Here is a 12,933-nt window from a genome sequence, read left to right as displayed (position 1 = left end):
TGGCTGACTGAGTACTATTAGAAGAGACTGCTCTTTGTTCCTTTGTAATAGAAGGCAGGGAGCTATCCACAAAAAAAGCATCTTCCTCTAGATGGAAGTTGCTAATACCGAAGATTCTGGATTTGTTGTTGAAGCACCTGTATTCTTAGTTCAATCATAGTCTGTCTAGTGGTAATATTGGCATATCATCTTTTGACACAGTTGTTGTTTGTCTTCTTTCATCCAATGATATCCAAGTGTCATAAGGGCCTAATGTGTACATATCCATTGGTTGCCAAATCCACTCTGGCATGGGATTTCAGCATTGTCCTGCTTAAGTTTTTATGAAGCCTTCCTTTGAGCCCCTCTTGGAGAGCTCCATTCATCATTTTACCCGTGGAATGGTCTTTCTTGTGGCCATCACCATGGCCATAAGAGTAAATGAGCTTAAGGCATTCATAATATCTTTATGGCATACTGTGTGCCATAAAGACAAGGTGATGTGAAAGGTATTCTTAAGGTGCTTTCTCAGTTCCACATAAACCAGTCTATTGCCTTGTCCTGAGGTCTTACCAAAACTGCATTCCTTGCATAAAGAGAAGAAGCAACACACCCTGGATGTTTCCAGAGCTCTCCAATGTTACACCGACAGGATTAAATCTTTTTCAGACTGTCACCGCCTCTATTTGTGACTACAGCTGGTCAGTCCAAATGCCAGGCTGTTTCTTCATAAACTATCTAATGGATAATTCAGTGTACCTCACTGTGTTTTCCGCTGCCAGATGTGCTGCCCCCACTGACTATCAAGTTTCACTCAGCATCCTTGGCCTGTCTCTATAACGTGCCAATATCTGAAGTTTACAAAGCTGCTACATGGAGCACTCTGCTCATATTTGTCAAACATTATGCCCTGGACTTGACTGGTGCCAGAATTGGAAGAGTGGTAGTCCTTTCTAATTGACTGATACAGCTGATATTCCTCTTCCCCATTATCTTGAAGAGGATACTGCTTGCCAGTCAAAATAGAATCCACACTGACCCATTCTCAAAGAAGAGAAAACAGTTGCCAATTGTACAGTCACAGTGGTTCTTCAAGATGTTGTTGTCAGTGTGAGTTCTGTGGCTCATCTTCCGTTCCCACTTTAGGAGTCCTCAGCTAACTGAACTTCAAGTCTCGAAAGAACTCAATGAGAGTTGTGCTTGCTCTGCAGTTTATGTCCTTGCAGAAGAGCGTGAGGAGACATAGGGCAAGCTGTGTCCCCACCGGACTCTACCATTCAAGAGAGTCCTGGCTCATGGGCATGATATTAATGTGCACCTATAGCAAGATCCACAGTCACTACAACATCTTGAATTACTAGAAGGTAGGTAACCATTCTTTCCTTTCTTTAATAACACATGTCCTCCTTCTGTTCCCCTTGAATTCAATGACAGAAGGATAGGGCCTTTTTTTATTGAATTTGGAGCTGAGCTCAGCTCTTTGCAGGATCCAGATCCTGTTTTTTTTGTAGATTTTCTTTCATTTGTACAAAAAAATTCATTTTCTACTGTAATGTTTTCTTAATCTTTTTGTTTGCCTTGTGATTCAGAGAGAGGTTTAGTGATTGATGTCGTGTTTTTTTTTAAATGTTTGTAATTGCATTTGCAGTTGTATTATCAAAATGCCCACAATTCTTAAAAACATGTGCCTGGTATAATTTTAGACATTGCGCAGCAGTGGTTTATATTGTATGCTAGATGTGGCTTGTTTTCCAGGACATCGCTTGTGTGATTTAAATGCTATGTAGCTGCACCACAAACTAAAAGAATACTGACAGATGTGGAAAACATGTAAAGAGCCAGAAAAGTATGTTAACCAATATGTATTGCTTTAATACAGGCATTTTATATGCTAACTTTTTGATTGAAAAGAATTGTTCATGGTGTATGTATTTTCTGCCATCTGCAGCAAAAGGAAGGGTGTCAAATGTACAAGATAAGGAAATACACCATTTTAAAATCTTTTTTCCCTTCAGTGGGAGGATAAGCTAGGTCAAATCAATATCACAGAACTTGAATTCATAGTTAAATAATTATTTTTTAAATGTGCATGGCTCTTTACAGAGCACTTAATAGACAGCATCCTTGCATTGAGGAGTTTAATTTCTATCTAAATGAGTCAACTCTGTCCACCACTATGGTATGTGACTATCTCAGATCTCATGCATAGGACAAGTTCTGATGGAAGATGACGTAGAGGCATCCTTGGTAAGAAGAGTAATGTTGAAAGGGTTGGCAGAAGAAGTGAGGTGGAAGGAGCTTCTTGTGTGGATCATAGGAGGCACTTCCAATAATATTTCTCTCTAGATGGGAAAAGAAAAATGAATCAAACTTCCATAGGTTTTATTTGTTTATTGAACCTAATATCTTTGCCAAGGCACCTCTGGTTTCTGTGAACAGGTCACAGTGTGCTGATAATTCTTTATCAGAGGGATATTCATAGAGGGATATTCAGATGAGACTTTTTGTTGAGTTATATCTATTGATTTTGATCATTTCATAAAAATCTGTTTTATTAATTCAGTTTCTATGCATCTTCTAACTTCCCTTTTTCTACCTGATTCAGTATTTGCATGCCAGAAAAAGCTGGAACTTTGGAGGTCAGGAGAATGTACTCCTCCTGGCTGCTGTGAAGAGCTACGGAGCTCTATTTCCTCTTTATGATGGCTGAAAGACTATGATAACTGATGAGTGAATAGGAGAGGAAAGGGTGACTGGAAGGGAAAGAGAATGAGAGTGGGACTAAGTTCTTGAGGAGGAGAAAGAGTATGAAGAAGGAGAGCAGTGAGTGAGAATGGAAAGGGAGACTGGGCATTTGGCAGTGACACAGAGGAGAGGAGTGGGAGTAGAAGGGAGCTGGGACCAGAAACACCAAGAGGGGCCTCTTCCAATATCTTACAGGGTGGATGGAGGGGTAGGTGAAGGTGGGGCATGGGGTGATGGAGGGAAGTGCTGCTATTCTTCTTTTTCACAGTGTGCGCGCAAGAGATTTTAGAGTAAACAGAGAGATGGAGGCTGAATTTCTAGAGGGGAAAAAATCAGGACTTGGAAGAGTAGTACTTCTGTGTCAACTGGGCCAAAAGTTTGAATTCACAATTGCAGAATTCATAGCACCTTGGTTTCAATACCAGAAATTGGCTTTCCTAAGCACTGATGATATAGGACTGAATATGAAATGTATATTAGATTCCCAGTCTACTACCATCGACTTTGTTGGGTGGACAAGTCCAAACTGCTTGTTAGTTTATTACGTTTTGCAGTGGAAATAGGTCCAGAGGTAAGCCAATGGAGCTATGCTGATTTACCCCAGCTGAGGAGCTGACCCTTAGGTGCCATTTATTTCTTCTGAGGGTTCAAATTAGATTTTCCGGCTATGTGGTTAGGATAGGATCTGCCTCCTCAGTCGTCTCCACAATACGTGCATTCAGGGCAGCATGTGAATGGCTTTTACAAAGAAGCGGTGTTAAACACTGTTCTAGTCTACCATAAAGCATAAATATTAATCTGGATATAGGAGGAATTGTTTCATTGCACCAATATTCAGTAGCTGTATAATGTATATCTGTACAGTACCTCATATATACTACTATTCTGAGTAATGGTTTGCTTACAGATCATACACCTATGTTACCAACAGACTTCTGTTATAATAAATAGTGACAGAAGAGAAACGTTTATTGTTTCTCAGAATCCCCTCTGGTAAATGAAGTATTGGAAAATATTTCAGTTTCTTTGATTTTGGGATAGTCATTTAACTCGTACATCTGTTCGTATTTTATTTTCTAGGTGATTTGGCTGTCTGAAATCTCTGTGGACTGGCTCTTTGGGTATATTTATGTGGAGTCCTGGAGAATGTTGAGATTTTTTTTTTTGTGTGTGTCAGTAAAAACAGATCTTCATTATTGTATGAAAATTTTCAGAAATATATTGGAATCAGGGCTTATTTAATTCAAAACAAAACAATGGAAAATGAATGGCTGCTTCCTCCACCAGGTTAGATGTTCCAAATATTAGTTATTCTGAAAGGCCAAAAAAGAGTAATCTATTTTTCAAGACAACTCTAGATTTTGGGATTTTTCAGTGAAAAGAAATGTGTAGCCTAACTCTGCCCTTATATTGCAATTAATCTAAAACTAACTACAGGCATGAATACATTTTCATGGCTTTCCTTACTACTGTAATTACAGTCAAATAACCTTTTGTAAAAGTCATTTTAAAAAAAATAAGTGGGTATGTTTTCACCCTATAGGTAGCATGTAATTTACATAATCTTCTGTCTGAGCAAACTTCCCATTTTGCCAGCCTTTTAGTAAGAGAATTTTGAGTATCCAGATAATAAGCATTGCTTTGTCTGACTACCAGAAGCTGATCATAAACATACTAAATCATCAAAAACGCAATGAGTACATAACTAAAGGGTAGCATTGAATTGTGATTAGGAATGTTCTGAATCACTGAGGTATCATAAATAAAACACACAGCTCTGTATTAAAATTTCCTTTACTGAAAAAATTGTCACCATCTTGGAACAGAGAGACTTTTTCCTTCAAATATGAAATAACAGATGTAGTCATAAACGTTAACACTCTGTAGTAATATTTATTAAATTGTGATACTATTGAACAAAAGATCTATTGCCTATAAAATCCATTGGGCAAAGTTGCTCAAAAAACAGTGTGCATGGATTTTGAATTACAACTGGAAGTTACATTAGTGCAGAATGAAGTTTACTATTCTATGCAGGGCCGTCGCTACCATTTAGGCAGCCTAGGCAATCGCCTAGGGCACCAGAATAATTGGTGGGCGGCATTTTGCCGGAGGGGGCGGCAGGCGGCTCTGGTGGAGCTGCTGCAGTGGTGTCTGTGGAGGGTCTGCTGGTCCGCGGCTCTGGTGGAGCTGCCGCAGTTGTGCCTGCGGACAGTCGGCTCCTCGCGTGGCTCTGGTCAACCGCCCGCAGGCATGACTGCGGCAGCTCCACCGGAGCTGCGGAGCACCGGACCCTCTGCAGGCACCACTGCGGCAGCTCCACTGGAGCCACGGGACCAGCGCGCAGGGCGGCGAAATTGCCATCCGCCTAGGGCGCTCAAACCCCTAGCGCTGGTCCTGATTCTATGCATAGCATTTTTAACATTAATTTATAGAATGTATCTATAGCCTGTTGACCATGATTTTGCCTAAAACAATGTGCAGATATCTGTTTCACTGTCCTTTTCCAGAGACATTAATATAGGGGAGGTAAGGAAAATTATGGAAAGTCTGAACTTTTCTTTGTTAAATCTTTCTGTTTCCTTTGAGTCTAGAAACTGAAGTGGAATGCTGGAAGGTTGACAACAATGGCACCCAGATAAGACAGAGATGGGTAGGGTGTCTTGGTATTGAAAAAGTTGAAGATAGCCAGCCTAGAACAATCCTTCTCTAAGCAATCAGTGCTTCCTTTTATACAACGTGAAGGCTATGTTTTCAGGGGAGCTGAATTAATTATTTAAGGCTGCATAGGCATTCTGGCATTTCATAACTTTTGAATACTTGATTTTGCAACTGTAATAATGTTAGTGTTGGTGCAGTTTTTAAAAAACTAAGCATCTGCTCTTTGTGACACTTATGACTGTCTTTCTGAATTCACATTTTCATTCAGAAAAAGGTAGTAGTTGACTATTCAAAGCTAGTCTTTATTTTACAGAAATATTGATGTAATTCTGGTGTAATTTATAGTGGCAGTCCTCACCTGTGTTAGATTGGGGGAGGTGAGGTGAGAAGTGAAATTAGCAAATACAAAATTCTAAGATGATTAGTGGAGCTTTCTCATTATTTCGGTTACCTGGAAGCCATGGTTTTGTCTCTGTGTGTCTTTATGTGTGCGTGTGCAGAAAAGGCAGTTCTGCAAGCTCTGTGCACATCTGCAGCGAAGAGAGAACATCAGTGATGTGTGGCCTTAAGTTCCCCTTTAGGGTGTTTTTAGCCTTTCCTAGTGGCACAAAATGCCTTAACATTTGTTTTTTATTTCTTTTCTTACAAGAAAAACAGATTTCCAAATTGTGGTCTGGATCAGCAGTGGTTCAGTGAGTTGTCTGGCATTTCTCTCTAAGTTTTGAAAGGCCCCCTGTAATATATAATATAAGAGTGTCTGAGTTATGTTGATTGTCCTAAGGACTGAATACTCTATGCATGGAACAGGGCGGAGCAGCAGCAGTGCAAATTTTTCCTACACAGTGATCTATCTCTTTCCTCTGGAAGTAGAGGGAACCGTTGCTAGGAGTAAAAGAGGCAGTCCAGTCTCCATGACCATTCTTTACTCTCTGTTGGGTAGTGCCAGCCGTGGTGGTTGTGACGGGTTGGATCACAGAAACCCTCCTGGGAGCTGCCAACTGATGTGCCAAAACTACCTCTGCTCCTGTTTTCCCTGCTAGCTCAAGTCTCCAGCACCCTGTTTTGCTGAGCCAGACACTTCCGTCTGCTTCAGCACAGACCCAGGGTCTGAATTATCTGCCCCAAAGCTACAGGTTTACCTGAAAACAGCTCACAGAAGTGTGTTTGTCTTTAGCACTCAGATGCCCAACTCCCAATTGGGGTCTAAACCCAAATAAATTTGTTTACCCTGTATAAAGCTTATGCAGGGTAAACTTATAAATTGTTCTCCCTCCATAACACTGACAGAGATATGCACGGCTGTTTGCTCCCCCCAGGTATTAATACATACTCTGGGTCAATTAATAAGTAAAAAGTGATTTTATTAAATACAGAAAGTAGGATAATTGGGGTTCCAAGTAGTAACAGACAGAACAAAGTAAGTCACCAAGCAAAATAAAATAAAACACACAAATCTATGTCTAATCAAACTGAATACAGATAACACTGCTTCACAGCCAAAATGCTTCTGAAGTAAATGTAGTCCAACTTTACTAATTCTGGGTCACTGAGAACGAAAATGATGCTTAAAATTGTTGATTAGCTCTAGTTTTCATGATATGCTATTGAGTCAGTATATACGACCTTTGACTTGGGAATGGCGGAGGATAAGTGAGTTATAAAGGGAAGGGATCTCAATTTAAACCAGAAATGACTAAAATACATCTTTGACTGGATCTATGAATAAATCTATGACTGGGTTTGGACAGTACTTGCTTTAGGCAAAACAATGAATGATGCAATCTGAAGCTGGTATTGCGTCATACATGATATGAATTGCATCATGTTATTCCTAGAAGTCATGGATGATGCAATCATAACAAAGCTTATATCACTCTGCTGAACAGATTGCCCTATGTCAGCTCTAGAAATCATACAGTTTCGTGCTCTCTTATTTGTCAGTGTTTGATTTTGCAAAGGGACACATTTCTGTTTAGCCAAAGTGAGCAGAGATGCCTCGTACTTGTGTGAACAGTGCAGATAACTTCTGCTATGTTTGTGGTGAAGTGACTTTTGCATCACAAAAGCGCAGTCTAAGCACTATGGTTAAGAAAGCCTATCACCTTTATTTTGGCTGCAAAATTTGAGATCAGGACAAGAGGTGGGCCCCACACATATACTGCAACACTTGTGCAACAAATCCTCACCAGTGGTTGAACAGGAAAAGGAAATCTATGCCTTTTGCAGTGCCAATGATTTGGAGAGAGCCAACAGATCATACCAGCAATTGTTACTTCTGCATGGTGCCTCCAGTTGGGAAAGGTGTGTCAAAGAAGAAAAAGTGGACTGTGCATTATCCAAACATTCCATCAGCTATACGCCCAGTACCCCACGGAGAAGGACTGATGGTTTCTGATGCACCAGAATCATTCTCACTTGAGTCAGATGAGGAAGAGGAAGAGGATGAAGCTTCTGGTCCTGAACCATCAATGTCACAGGACCCACATTTTTCTCCCATCCTCCTCCTCTGAACCACACCTCATAACACAAGGTGAACTGAATGACCTTGTCAGGAATTTGGAACTACCCAAGAGTAAGGCAGAGCTATTGGGCTCCAGACTACAGCAGTGGAATCTCCTGGCAGGCTATCAGGGCAAATGGAGCCTATCAATGCTTGCAGACTATTGCTGGACAGTGACAAGAGATGCTCCATTTAATGAATACAAGAGACAAGCCAAGAAGCACGGAGTAGACACTGAATAGGACTAAACTATGTCCATAATAGTTTTTTGCCTTTTTGTTTCATAATAAATTTTATTTATAGAACTCTTTTGCTGATTTTTAAAGTGTTACATAAACAGGACAGGTGAAATATTATCATGTAAAGCAACCATGAACACATGAAAAGACCTAGGTTGACAATTTATGATTAAAACTCTGCTATCTACACAATATACATAGACATAAAATGTAAAAACTTAAATATCTTAGAAACAGTAGCCAATCAGTTGTCATATTTGAATTCAGCACATCAAAATACATAATAAATATCACATTTTATCTCTGAAGTAGACGACTTCTCAAAAATTGTAGACCAGTGTAATCTCTCCCTCAGAGATGTTTCAGTAAATTTTTTCTCAGACTGGACACCTTCCAGGCCTGGGCACAATTCTTTTCCCTGGTACAGCTCTTGTCCCAGCTTAGGTGGTAGCAAGGGGATTCTTCATGTTGGCTCTTCCCTCCCTTTCTTCTTTTCCACTCCTTTATGTATCTCTTGTATAAGGTGGGAATCCTTTTGTCCCTCTTTGAGTTCTCACCTCCTCCTCCTTCTCAATGGAAAGACACTAGGTTAAAGATGGATTCCAGTTCAGGTGACGTGATCACATGTTGCTGCAAGACTTCATTACCCACTTGCCAGCACACACGTATACAGGAAGACTTACGGGTAAAACACAGCCATTTATAGACAGTGGTCCTAGTTAATGGGAGTCATCAAGATTCCAAACCACCATTAATGGTCCACACTTTACACTAGGCCCTCAGAGTTATATTTCATATTTCTGGTTTCAGATACAAGAGTGGTACATTTATACAAATAGGATGATCACACTCAGTAGATTATAAACTTTTTCGTGATACTTTACAAGAGACCTTTTGCATGAAGAATATCTCAGTTACATTATATTCATTTATTATTAAATTTTTATAAAACCATATAGACTGCACAATGTCACAGTGATGGTTTGGAATGTAGATAGCTTTCCACCATGTAATGGACTGATATCTCTAGCACCTTCTGCATAGGCCTCTGAATAGATCATTTGTGATTATTCTCATTAACTATTGTCCCACTGTGAATTAGGACAAGTGACAGAGATGGAAAGCTTGCTATCCCCTTACTGATCAATTCACTGAGCCATCTGGACCCTAATGAGCAACCAGTACTCCAGCAAATCCCAAGGAAACTAGAATTCTTCAACAGCATTATCTAATATTATGGCAAGAATAACTAAATTATTTAGCAGATTTTTTTGAAATCGGCAGATGATGGTATTAGGGAAAAAGAAATACTATTTAATTCTAATGTGCTTGCACACTTAACCTGGCTTTTGAACGAACAGATGTTTTTGTTCTATAGCACATCTTGCTTTAAAAAAAAGTTTAAAATGAATTTTAGCAAAATGCAAATAGACTAGTAACATTTCTTCTTGCATGTTCTCTTGATCTACCTTGCATGTGTGATTCTGTTTTATGGACAACATTTTTGTAAACGTTAAAAAAAAAATAATAATAATAAAAAAAAAAAACCCAACTTTCCATTTTCTTAAAGTGGAGGAAAAATCCTGAGTCTCTTATTTAGTTTTTTGACCTTTTTTTTAAAAAAAAAAATCTTTCACATAATTGTATGCCTAGTAGTTGATGATGTAAAATAACTGTCTAAAGTAACCAGAATAACTGGTGGAAATTATTTTTGAATACAGAAAGATATGTGGTTCCAGAGGTTTTAACCAAGTTGATTAAAAAAAAAAACCTAACAAATTAACTAGAGAGATACTGACATCTTTGTTCCTCTGAAATTAGTGGTAAAACTCCCACTGACTTCAGTGAGCACTTTTCATAATTGAGCTCTTAAATAGAACACTGAAAATGTTGCAACAGTGAGTCAGTTGGTGATTTTTTGTAAATGGAGAGATGTTTTCATTATTATGCATTTGTGTTTCTGTTCATGTCCTTTTCACTCTCCCCTGGCACACTCATGGTGCTGCCTGTTCTCTGAGCAATTTCTTTTTCATAGAGGAGTGTAATTTTGTTTTTGCAGGGAATAAACATAAAGGTGAATTTCAGCTTTTAGTGGATCAGGTAAATAACCGATGGAAGAAAACTGGTAAAAGGAAAATTGAGAGCTTACAAGAGAGAGAGGCACCCACTGCTGAAGAACAGACTATGGACACAGGTGAGTAATGTTTAATACATCTGAAAATAAAAATAATTCTTAGGTTTCCCTAAGACATGATGATGCACGCATACCCCAAAGCCACCAATTAAACAGAGTCAACTACCCAGTGGTCATGTAGGTCGTGATTTAACAAGGTAAATATTTACATGCTTAAGGTTAAGCATGTGAGTAGTCCAGCCTGTGGGAACGACATCCAGCATAGATATTCTGTCTTTACTACCTGCAGTGACAAAAAAATACCCAAAAAAATACCTGTTAGTTCTCTCACTATAAGATTGTTCAGTCTCATTTGTTTTATGATATTGCTTGTTGTGGCAATGTGGTCATGTTTTAGGGATGATCTTGGAGGGTACTTATAAGTCTGAGCCTTGTGGAATTTAAACATGTGAAGCTTACAGAATTTCAACTAAATAGTTCCACTGACCAAAGTTGGATACGTGTTGTTGGCTGCTACCTCAGGAAACTTGTCAATTTACTTTATCAGCCATTTAAATCCCTGCTTTTCTCACGGTAACAGCATAGGTGCTTTGGCCTGTCAATGGCTCGTGACCTATCTCCTCTGACAGAGCTTTCATGAATAAAAATAAATGGAAATACCATTTTAACACCTGAACTTTATGCTTATTTCATACAGAGCTTGATGCAGTAAATAATAATCTTTATTTGAACTATTACAATTTTAGAAATCTTGGGGGCAAAGTTTCTTTTTCAACTTGTTCCACAAATGGTATCTCTTATATTTTGCCTCTCCCTCTGAATCTTATTAGATGAAGGGATCCCAGACTCTGAAATATTAATTTCTAGCTATGCTCTGTTCTAAACCTAGGTCTCATCATGATGTATAAGGATTGTATATATCTTTCATTCAGCCTTTGTATTTGTATTTTTTCAATTGTGGGCTTTATTGACAAGCTAAACTAAAATAAGTCATACATAGTTTTTCCTAAAGTTTGCTCATATCCACTTAAAAAAATACTCCCATCATATTTTCAGCTATGTTAGTGTATTAAATCTTCAACCCACAACACAGAGGATTCTGCTGTATTGTACTTGCATCATTGCCTCATATGCTTATCCCAGAAAGTTTGCATCATTTGGTGTTCTTCGATTTTGTTTGGTGCAAGTGATCACAAAAGACACGTGCAAAATATTCATTATACTTCATATGCTCAGAACGTTCCATAGTCTTTGAAATTTCAATGAATGTTTGTTTGTATTTTTTTTTCTGCCAGATCTTAGCTGCATCTGAGTGTTCTTTCATCCATAAATCTTGTGTTTGCTTGGCAACTCTTTTAAAAAAAAAAACAAACAAACAAACAAAAAAAAAACGTGTTTCTCAGTGTCTTCAATTAAAGGTAATTTTCTCTGTGTCAACCTGCAAATTTTAATAGATGAGAGAGAAAAGAACAGTGCACTAGTGAACTGCTATGTGAAAGATTCACTAATGAGAATAGAAACATTCATGTGAATTGTACATTTTTTTTCTAGTTCTTCACAAAAGTGAATATGTATTGGTATGTACTTTGTTGGCTCTTCATTTAGTACTCCCATTGACTTCTACTTTTTAGTGATTGTCAGTATATCACGGTAGCTACACTTCTAACCCTATCCATGGTCTGCTCAAGGAATGTCCTCTCAGGTGTGTAGTTATCACCTCTCTCTGGGCAGGGACCTGTCTTGCTCTCCCTCATGGCCATGGGTTTAGGTTACAGCTTCCCTGTAATTTACTGTGTTTATCCCAGTAACTGAGTAAGAATCCAGTTCTTGCACATTGCTTTCTCTCCAAGGGCTGTGACCAGTGTACACCACTGAATACGAGTAATCAAACAGCTCTTTCCAGGCAGAGTACATTTATTTAAGCACAGAACCATACAAAGAAATCATACAAAACAACAAAAGGTCTAAACGCACACAAAACATGCCAGAAGTCCCCCATTAGTTCTACGTAGATGATAGCAGGTTTCAGTTCTTCCAGCCCTTCCTCAGGGTTTAGTGTGGCCTCCTCCAGACAAATGGTCATGTCCATTTATTGAATCAAAATCAAGCTCTCTTTGTCAATTCTAGCTGACACTTTATACCCCAGGTTCTTTCTTTGTCTCTTGCGTCACTCGAACTTAACATGAACCAATGTGGTTCTGAAAACCACTCGAGGGGATGGTACTTCTCTGAAGCTGTTTACAATTCTAGAGACTGCAGTAATTACCCCTTTCTCCCTAAAGTTTGTAGAGGAGCTGTGGTTAACGTGCCCTTTCCCCTCTACCCCCTTTCCATGGAGCAGAATACAATGCCTACAATGATATATATAGTATTTATAAAGTTAGTACAGTGGTCCCCAAAAATTCTGCATGTGGATGCAATATCTGTCAGTGGGCAGGTTCTATTTAATGAACTTTGCAAATCTTCCAAATTCCTACCATGTTTTTGATGATGCTCGAATCGTTGTTCTCTTACTGCATCTGAGGAAAGATGATCAAAACTATCTCACTTGCTCTTGACTGGCTTTGTGTCTTAAATTTCTCATCTTCATAATATTTTTGTATTCTTTAAAATATTTATTTGATTCGGTTTTTGACTAAGGCCATGTATAAAAAGAGTTTTAATTTTGGATATGT

At 38.7% G+C, this 12,933-nt stretch overlaps 1 protein-coding gene across 16 annotated transcripts in view; it reads left to right on the top strand.

Annotated features, from left to right (window-relative positions):
* The window catches only part of RAD18 (RAD18 E3 ubiquitin protein ligase), a 159,082-nt gene that overhangs the window by 71,238 nt on the left and 74,911 nt on the right, over positions 1 to 12,933 (top strand). For 15 of the 16 annotated variants that reach the window (XR_007774961.1, XR_007774959.1, XR_007774960.1 and 12 more), the window contains exon 10: positions 10,184 to 10,318. Coding sequence is in view for 13 of the 16 variants with exons in the window: in XM_050957459.1 (XP_050813416.1) it covers positions 10,184 to 10,318 (135 nt within the window). In the remaining 3 variants the exon portion in view is untranslated. Of the gene's footprint in view, positions 1 to 10,183; positions 10,319 to 11,553; positions 11,639 to 12,933 lie in introns of those variants that run through there. The other variant, XM_050957469.1, reaches the window with a different exon arrangement.

Source organism: Gopherus flavomarginatus, chromosome 6, assembly GCF_025201925.1.
Source record: "Gopherus flavomarginatus isolate rGopFla2 chromosome 6, rGopFla2.mat.asm, whole genome shotgun sequence".
Lineage (NCBI taxonomy): Eukaryota > Metazoa > Chordata > Testudines > Testudinidae > Gopherus > Gopherus flavomarginatus.
Note: the sequence above shows the minus strand (reverse complement) of the source record. Positions and strands in the feature narration are given on the sequence as shown.